Raw genomic sequence first — 9,964 nt, 5'->3', positions numbered from 1 at the left:
GTTTTCAGTAAAAGGAAGTGTGCTGAAACCGAAGTGGAGAAGTTGGTGGTGATACACCGCCGTGCTCCAGAGAGCACGTTAGGTGACGTTAGTCCGTCGGCCTCGGTCATTTCACGCACGTTATCTTCGAGTAATTTGTTAAAATTGCATAAACAATGAAAAAAAGAACCACACTAATAGGTATTATGAAGAAGTAAAGTTTAGGGGTAATCTCTAGATTCCGATAGAGCCGTGATAGCCCAGTGGAGACGTAATAGTCCACTGGATACGACCTTTGCCTCCGATTCCGGAGGGTATGGGTTCGAATCCGGACCGGGGCATGCAACCCAACTTATCAGTTGTGTGCATTTAAAAAAATAAATATCATTATCTCAAACGGTGGACGTAAAACATTTTAAGGAAACCTGCATACCTGAGAATTTTCTTAATTCTCTGCGTGAAGTCTGCCAATCCGCATTGGGCCAGCACTGGTGGACAATTGGCCTAAACCCTCTAATTCTGAGAGGATACTCCAGCTCAGCAATGAGCCGAATATGGGTTGATAATGATGAAAAATGATGAATCTCTAGATTAACTGAACCGAAAACTCTTTTACTTCTAGAAAGCCACGTTATTTGTGCTTGTCATAGGCTATATTTAATTCCGGTATTCTTACGGCAACGGAAACCGGGGGGCGACGGCTAGTAACAGATAAAGAAAATTCTGGTTTGGTTCAGATTTTGTTATCGTGATAAAAAATCTTGTAAAGAAATAAATATTGATATGTAGGTTAACACATATTACTCATTCGTGACATTGCCAGCGAAATAGTATTAGACATTAGTGTTAATGATTTCCAAATAGCGTTTCATTTGTAATGTCACAAGATCCCTTTAATTAATTTGAAACGGTATCAAGTGTTCCAGTAGTGCGCGCGTACGCCACCAGTTCGCCCGAGGTCTGGCTTGCTTACACACTACAGCAGTAATTGTTGTATATATTACGGTGATCATCGTTGATACACTCAAAGTGCTTGTGTAAATCCTGAAAGTGACAAACAACAACACCGCTGCGGTTCAAGGCACTGCACTACGTGACCACGTCGAGGTGCTAACACAAAAAGCCTTAGGCGTCACGTACTCCGAAGCAGCTGACTTCTATCTTTTCACTTCACCTTCAAATATCTTATCGTTCATTTTATTTATAGTAATAAAAAATTGCAATACACTTCCTATAAGCCAGTGCTTCAATTTATCGTCTTCACTGACTCCGTAATTGCGATCAAACGAACGTAATGACTATCTTGTGATCTATTAGTGCTTGTAATAATGAAAACTAGAAGTGATAAAGAGAAGTTATATAGAAAACACGATAAATCTGTGCCGAAATTAGAAAAATATGGAATTAAACATGACAATCGTTGTGTAAAGCCGAAATCACCGTTGGTGCCGCGGATGAAACGTTCGGGCTTGGAAGCTGTGAAAATGCATCTACAAGCAACTGGTGGTACCGGCCGAACGTCGAGATCTGCTACTGCGGTAAAACTTTTGTTTATACCCCTTATTTACTTTTAAGAAATTAAATATCACGTGTCTTAAACGTTGAAGGAAAAGCAGCGTGAGGAAACCTGCTTAATAGAAAATTTTCTTAATTCTCTTCGTGTGTGAAGTCTACCAATTCGCATTGGGCCAGCATGGTGGACTATTAATCTAACCCCTCTCATTCTGAGAGGAGACTCGAGCTCAACAGTCACCCGAATACGGGTTAATAATGATGATTATACGTCTTACCTCTGCTAATCCTGCTATCCCTATAGCAGGGATAAGGGGTATCATCATCATCTTATTGTTTAGCTTCTTTATTTAAACTTTGCAATACTAAAAAAACCCATAACATGATCATACAAGTACTGTTACTGAATTAACTGGAAGTACCGGCAGAACGTCAAGATCTGCCACTACGGTAATACTTTTGCTAATACCTCTTACCCCTGCTATTCCCCTTGTTGTTTAGTTTTTATTACCTATATTCCGCAATGTTAAAAATAATCCCATAACATGATCTTACTAACTACTGTTACTAAGTTAACTGGTGAAACCGGCCGTACGTCAAGATCTGCTACTACGGTAATACTTTTGTTTATTCCCCTTACCCCTGCTAATCCCTCTCGTTGCTTACATTTTAGAGATACTTTCTCAAGATTCATTGATTGATGATTGATGACCAAGATTGTGTGATATCACAAAGAAATCAATCGTGTATTACGAGTATCAAACAAAGAATAGTGATGTTAATGTAATGATATTATGATCTGACACAACATGATCTCTTTCGTCTTTATTCCGCAATATTAAATTTTACCTTTATTAGACATTCGAAGCTACATAAATTCTCACAAAAGTGAAAATCAGTAATATTGTTTAAAATTAAATTAACGAATGATATTAAACGTTAAACATTATATAATTGTAATAAACCTGTGACAGGTCTCATTTTGTTACAGATTTAAATATTTTGAAAAATTTCATTTGGTGGGTAATGGGCACTCTATAACTATATATTGAAGATTTGATCTTTATAATGGCCGCATTATGAGAATACTGACTGAAACTTCAAAACGATTTCAGTTTTTATACAATGGATGTAGGAGTGTTCAAGTACCCTCATTTCAGGCGTTTAACTGACGCTTTTTAATTATTTCGTTTCGTTTAGAAATCGTTTTATTTAGTAACCGCATTAACTGTGTACCTACCCATTTATTTCAAAATTCAAAATGACTACTGAACACACAATGAAATGGTTTGACACAAGTGCTAAAAATAAGTTATGAAATGTGTTGTTGTGAAATCACAACCAACAAAGATATAAATCTTTGACAACCAAAATATTTTTCCGAAAAAGTGATAAGTGTATATTTATTTTATGTTGGACATGCAATCAATCAAGATAAACCATGGATACCTACCATTTCATGACATTCGCTTTACCAACTCTACGACGTAATAACTTTATAACCTATAATTAAGGATCAAACGAACTTACCTGGAAGTGAAGGTCGATCATAATTATATGATGGTGATGCTCGAGTTGCCATGGTATTTAAAAAAAGTTCCTAATATCTTTAAAAAACTGTGTCATAAGCTGAAGCATAGGTGTATACTACAATATGTTAACTTAAATCGGGTCGAGTGAGCTGAGAAATATAATACTTAATATTTTTAGTGATTGCTTCTATTGCACGATAGAAATAAAATAATGCATTACATTCAGTAAATTAATGAACTGAAGCTGCGACGTGGAAACCAGTACCTGTTAATAAAGAAATGCCTCCTCCTTTACCTCTTACCAAAAATTCAATTAAGATTTCAGAAGAGCCACGTTTGACAAATATTGTAGAATATAATGACGAAAGACGTGCTCGTGTGTAATTTAACTCCAAAGGAGCAAAATAATCCAAAACTATTATTATACACAGTGGCTACATTCAAAATAAATAACGTAACATACGGACTGTAAAGGAAAAAGAATCCTACGCGGGCAAATTTCTAAAAAAATCCATCTCAGTGTCATCATAAATAATTTTAAAGGGAAATTAATAAATTTAACGTCAATTTGTATTTCGAAATAACGTAACATAAGGAGTAAAGAAAAAAGAATCCTATGCGGACGAATTTCTAAAAAAAAGCCACCTTAGCGTCATCCGTATATCCGAAAGACAATTTGCAGACCGTTTCCCTCGTTTTCCAGTCTCTAATCAAAGTAATAGACCAAGAGCATGTGACAGCCTAATAAGCCAAATTGACTACCGTACTTACTGATAGGAGCCTGAGAGACTCTCAGCCTTCATAAAATGAAGTATGTTTAGCTCTTGTACTATATTGTTATGAACAACCTACTTAAATCGCGGCCGTGACGCGAAGACCATGTGATGCGTTTATCACATTGCTCAGATCGTGACAAACAAAGATTATCGACAGCTAAAAATGCTTACTACCTTGGGGATAACATTAAAGTAAGAGAAACGACCATACTTAATATCTTGTTTAAATCTTATTGTCCTGAACAACATATTACAACAGATGTTTGCACATGTGATCATAAGACAGATTAGAGCTATTACCTACTACAAATAAATATTAATAATTTGATTTGAATTATTATCTGATTTTACTTAGCAAATTTTATTTTTAAATTAAAGAATTATATTATTTTTACATTAAAAAAAACTTATATGACAATTATAGGGGAATGCCCACCACAACACACAACAACAACGTCGGCCTAGGGGACCCAGGTATACCCCGGTATAAAAGTATATGGAGATGATAATATGCTGTATAATTAAGGATCTGGTTAAATAATTGGCTTAATAAAAGCATGTTTCTTGAAGAAAAATGTTAGCCGGTGTACTAAAGCGATGATTTATGTTACCAAGAAGCTTAACAAACAAATAAACCAATCATAAGTCTTCAAAAAATGCCCGAAAAACTCGGGCTATACGGTCAACAATGTTTCATTGCAGTTGGCAGTGCATTTCATGCAGAAAATGCACTACCAGCCGTGTGCCAGCCCTAAAAGTATTGAAGAAGGAATTTAATATCTTAAACAGGATGCTCGGGAAAATTTCTAGTAACTTCAAGGTGTTGACGAGTCCACTTATAGCAGCCGAACTGCATAACCTATATTTTTTTAACTAAATAATAAAATCATTTTTTATTTTTTCATACAAAGTAATTCAAATAATTCCGACTAACCATGTATCACACGCCTTTATCTATCCTTGCATTTTAAAATACGTGAAACTTGATTACGTCATAAGTATAAGGATGCGTATAAGGGATACATTTTAAGATCTATTTACAAAAGAAATATTATTTACCCCGAAAATATTAATTTTAGAACACATGGTCCTTGACCATTTTTAATTAATCTTAGGTAAAAAATATAACCCCAGAGTTATGGAATACCTACTCCCCAGCTTTCTGTTTAATATGTAGGTACGTGTAAAATGTGCCTACCCAATTTAAAAACTTTGTGCATACCACGGACTACATATTACGGAATTCTTTTCTTGTGTCTATATTCGTTGCGTATTTTCACGTTCCTAATTTGTGACAATTAACACTACAGACAAGTAAATAAGCGTATGTAGCGAACTCACTGAGACAATTAGTGTGTGTAATCTTAACACATAAATAGACTATACAATTCATTAGAGCAATTAAGAAAAACGGACAAATATTGAACGATAAAGCTCTAATTGTTATTATAAGAATAATCAATAACTGTTATTGTGTGAAAATACAACTCTATTACCATTAAATGATTATGAAACACGGCAAAAACTCATGTAATATGACGTCGGAGTATGCCCGACTGTATGGTATATATTAGTCATGAGCTGGTTCTTGCAACGCGGCACAAAATTCAGCTCATAACTAAGGGCCCCATTTGGGTTAGGAAGGAAGTCGTGCACACTCCAACGTTGTATCACGTGAGTTTTAGCTATGTTTTACAATCATAATCAATTAATATGAATAACACTCACGATAGTATAATTTACCTATATTAGCATTTATAGTAACATTTAATGGTCTAGTGGCAGTTTGATACTATGACGATCGCGTTAACGTAAACGCTGATTTCTAAGGAATTGAAACAGCGCCATCTAGTGGCACTACTGCACAACTGTTTCAATTCCATATAAATTCGCGTTTACGTTAACGCAATAGTAACAGTATGAAAATATTGAAAACTCCCCCTAGGCACACCAGTGTCGATTCTAATTTGTGGCGGAGATATTAAAATTTCCTAATTATTAAATTTCGTAAAGTAACTTCTTATTTTACGTTTAATACGTACACGTACGTATTTAGATATATTATAGCGTGGATTAACACACAGGGTTCAGGGTTCCATGGTTCCCGAGGGATTTGTGAAAAACTAAATTCCACGAGGACGAAGTCGCGGGCGTCCGCTAGTATATTAAATAAGCAAGTGGAACTGACAACTATAATATCATCGGAATAAGAACTTCAAGATTAAGTACAAAATTGGCATCCAGCTATGAAACTGGTTTGAAAGCTATTGTCGCTATGCTTAACTTCCAAGCTTGCAAACCACTAGCGATCATTAAATATTGGTACGAGTAGTAATTATTAACAAGTACCATGTGAAAGCATGTGATTGAGACTTCAATGAATATCTTACTACTCCTCATACTAAGGTCACCAAAAAGCATCGAAACAAGCCTCTTCACAATTAAGAAAACCTCAATCGGCCCAGCCAGGGATTGAACCCAAGACCTCCGTTTTGTAAATCCACGCACAACACTGCGCCACAGAGGCTGTCAAAAACTTATCTATATAACTTATCCATACGAGTATAATATTATCATCATGATCAACAGCCCACTACAGGGCCAGGGCTCCCAGAGAGAGTATATGGAGCTTAGACCCACTATTATGCCTCAATGCAGGTTGGCGGGCTTACGGTGATATTTAAATTTTTTACCTAATCTTGAGGTCATCTGATATTTTGAATATAAGCACCCTATAAGCCTCATGGCTGTGCGCAGAATAAAGCCTTTTAGGAGTTATTAATGTAAATATTCATATTTAATGCGTATGACCATGTGTCGCAATGCCCGAGTGCCCTCAAAATTTGATTTTCCTTTATAGCACAGCATCATGTGACTATAATAAAGTGAATGAGATAATATGTTTTCATTGTACAAAATTTACCCTTGACAATGTGACAGGGCCAAAAAAAAACTCTGAGAAACAAAAACTACTCCAGTGTAAATCAAAATGCCTTTATTCGTAGATACCAGTACATGTAATTGTTGAATTTTAGTTCTTGGCTACACAATTCAGGGTCTTTCTAGATGTCAAACCCGTCAAATTTTTCCTTTTTTTCAGTAATAATTTACGGAATTAATGAGATGCTAATCTATCTAATGGTTAGGTAGAAATGGTTAGGTAGAATCATAGTCTTTTAAGGAAGCAACACTTCGGTGAGCAAGACAAGACAAGACTCGCACAAATTACTGTTCTGTGTCCAGTGGCGCATTTACCAGTAAACTAAATAGGCTGGAGCCTAGGGTGGCAGATTTTATTGGCGCAATCATTTTTGATTCGATCACGCAGAGATACTCCTAACATAGCTCGTTCCATCGCCCGCTGTGTGACTCTGAGCCTTCTTATCAGGCCCATAGTTAGCGACCAAGTCTCGGAACCATAGGTCATCACTGGCAACACGCACTGTTCGAAGACTTTTGTCTTCAGGCACTGAGGAATTTCGGACGAAAAGATGTCGCGAAGTTTCCTGAATGCAGCCCAGCCGAGTTGGATTCGACGGAGATCCGCAGAAGAACCAAAGCCACAGACATAGCTCAACGAGTTGCGAAGCTGAAGTGGCAATGGGCGGGGCACATAGTTCGAAGAGCCGATGGACGTTGGGATCCCAAAGTGCTGGAATGGCGACCCCGCACTAGTAAGCGCAGTGTTGGCCGACTCCCCACCAGGTGAACTGACGACATCAAGCGAGTCGCAGGGATTCGCTGGATGCAGATGGCTCAGTATCGTGATGTTTGGAAGTCCCTACAAAAGGCCTATGTCCTGCAGTGGACGTCCATCGGCTGATATGATGATGATGAATCATTTTTGATTTGCATTACATTACAGAGAAAACGAGTCTTGAAAATTTCAACATTTTAGTTCCTACTTTGTAGTACTCATACATAACTTAAGTAATGTTTAGTTTAAAGGGCTTTCCTTTACTTCTTTTATTTACTGTTTACTTAAAAGTTGCAATTTTTTCACAAAATAGAGAAATGAAGTTAATACGATTGCAAAATAATAGGGGCGGAAAAGAATTGACAGCCTACTTGCGGCATATTTGTAACTCCGCCTCTGCCGGTGTCCATCAACCGGTGGCGTGCGTATTGAGTCTCATGTGCCTCTAATTACACCGTGTGCTTCCCTGGACATGCTCTGTCTCAAAAAGCTCTTTTATACTAACTTTGCAAGTTACACTGCTGTTCCATACTTAAGGGCACAGTTGCCAGTGTAATTACAGCCACATTAGGCTTTATGGCTTTATGACTCTAGGTTTATAGACATAGGGCGGCATTTTGTGTTCCTTGCATGCCCATTATTAATCATACTTCTATTTTTGTTACAAAAATTATTAATATTGACCTTCTTTGATAATATGATATAAACTCGCCCACTCACTCAGAATGAGAGGGGTTAGGCCAATAGTCCGCCACGCTGGCTCAATGCGCATTGGCAGTCTTCAAGCAGAGAATTTTCTCCGATCCTCACGATGTTTTTCCTTCGCCGTTTGTGACACGTAATATTTTTACTACGATAGAGACACGTGAATTAAATTATTAAACCTAATATTAATTTAAAAACTTTATATTATGTTTTTTAATTGTATTACAGTTTAAAATATTGTAATCTTCGTTCTTGGAAAGCTCTGGCAGTTGCTACACAAAATCTTTTAAAGATTTTAGCGCAATTGCCGTTTTAACCTATATTTGTATGAAAAATAATTTAAGTTCGATTAAAGAATTTTGAATATTTTTTAATTTGAACACAAATCGAATACTGAATTCAAATAGGAAATAGCTTAAAAAATATACTTTTGGCTTCAGTGCCCTAAAAGTTAAAATTTTGAAAATATCTTCAATATACAAATTTGAACCTGTTATTTTATTGTAAGTATAGAATAGTATACGAATATATTAGGCGCATTTATTGTCCGTTTGAGAGCCGTGATAGCCCTGTGATACCTTTGTCTCCGATTCCGGAGGGTATGGGTTCGAATCTGGTCCGGAGCATGCACCTCCAACTTTTCAGTTGTGTGCATTTTAAGAAATTAAATATCACGTGTCTCAAACAGTGAAGGAAAACATCGTGAGGAAACCTGCATACCAGAGATTATCTCAATTCTTTGCGTGTGTGAAGTCTGCCGATCCGCATTGGGCCAGCGTAGCGTGGTGGGCTATTAGCCTAACCCCTCTCATTATGAGAGGAGACTCGAGCTCAGCAGTGAGCCGAATATGGGTTGATGACGATTGTCCGCTTGCACATTAAAAAGTCGACCAAGTCATGTCGAACCACGCGCAGTGTAGAGTTCCGTAGATTAAATTAGCACTCTAAACCTCTAAACCTAAAGTAACAATAGTTTAAAAGTGCTTGTAAACTAAGCCTTGAAATAAATGAATTTTTCACTACTCTTGCTCAAAAACACTGTCATATTACCACTCCACAGCGGGGCTAAACAAGCGTTTTAGCCTCTAGGGGCTAAAGTAATTTTGTTTTTTTAATTCTTGTCTGTTACGAGTACTAGCCAAGTACTAGCCTACTATAAAACGGAGGAGGTTTTATTCGAAAATAGAATCATTATAGGTAAGGCCCTGATTGTTTTAAAAAATAAATAAAAAACTTTAAATTGGAATGAAATGCAGCGTTCTTGTCTGTGGAATGCGTTCATTTTTTTATTTAATTTTTATAGAGTTGCAAATAGAGCGCGATTTGAAGACATGGGAAATCCTTTACGGTGTAATACCTTTGCCTTTTTCTCACGTGAAAAAAATAAAATTAAAAAACGAGAATTTAAAAACCAATTGGCGTGAATAATACACACTTGATTTTTTTCAGAAATTCATTGTAAATTTGTGACCGTAACTTACATATTTTTCAACAATAATTGTAATTGTTGTCTTCATCTAGTGAGAATGGTGATCCTAATTTGGAGATGGATGAAATTTTCAATCTGTTACCATCTAAGTCGAGACGCATTTACTTAAATACTTACCTACGAAAAATTTAATAAGTGGAGAAAACAACAACGAATGGATTCACTTACAAAAGGAGTTTTTTAAACTATTATCTCCCACGTTTACCTTACATAGTCCTTATTCATCTTCACAGTAGTCGGAAATTATGTTACTGGGTAAAAGCATCTCCCTTAA

General features: G+C 36.5%; 1 protein-coding gene across 1 annotated transcript in view; it reads left to right on the top strand.

The window, feature by feature from the left end:
• The first annotated feature begins 976 nt into the window (after nucleotides 1–976).
• LOC112058536 (sodium/hydrogen exchanger 9B2) overlaps nucleotides 977–9,964 on the top strand; it is a 59,564-nt gene continuing 50,576 nt past the window's right edge. The window contains exon 1 of the mRNA XM_024099425.2: nucleotides 977–1,517. Within this exon, the coding sequence (XP_023955193.1) occupies nucleotides 1,308–1,517 (210 nt within the window). The 5' untranslated portion in view covers nucleotides 977–1,307. The remainder of the gene's footprint in view (nucleotides 1,518–9,964) is intronic.

Source organism: Bicyclus anynana, chromosome 3 (genome assembly GCF_947172395.1).
Source record: "Bicyclus anynana chromosome 3, ilBicAnyn1.1, whole genome shotgun sequence".
Taxonomy (NCBI): Eukaryota; Metazoa; Arthropoda; class Insecta; order Lepidoptera; family Nymphalidae; genus Bicyclus; species Bicyclus anynana.
The sequence above is the reverse complement of the archived record's forward strand: the minus strand, read 5'-3'. Positions and strand labels throughout refer to the sequence as shown.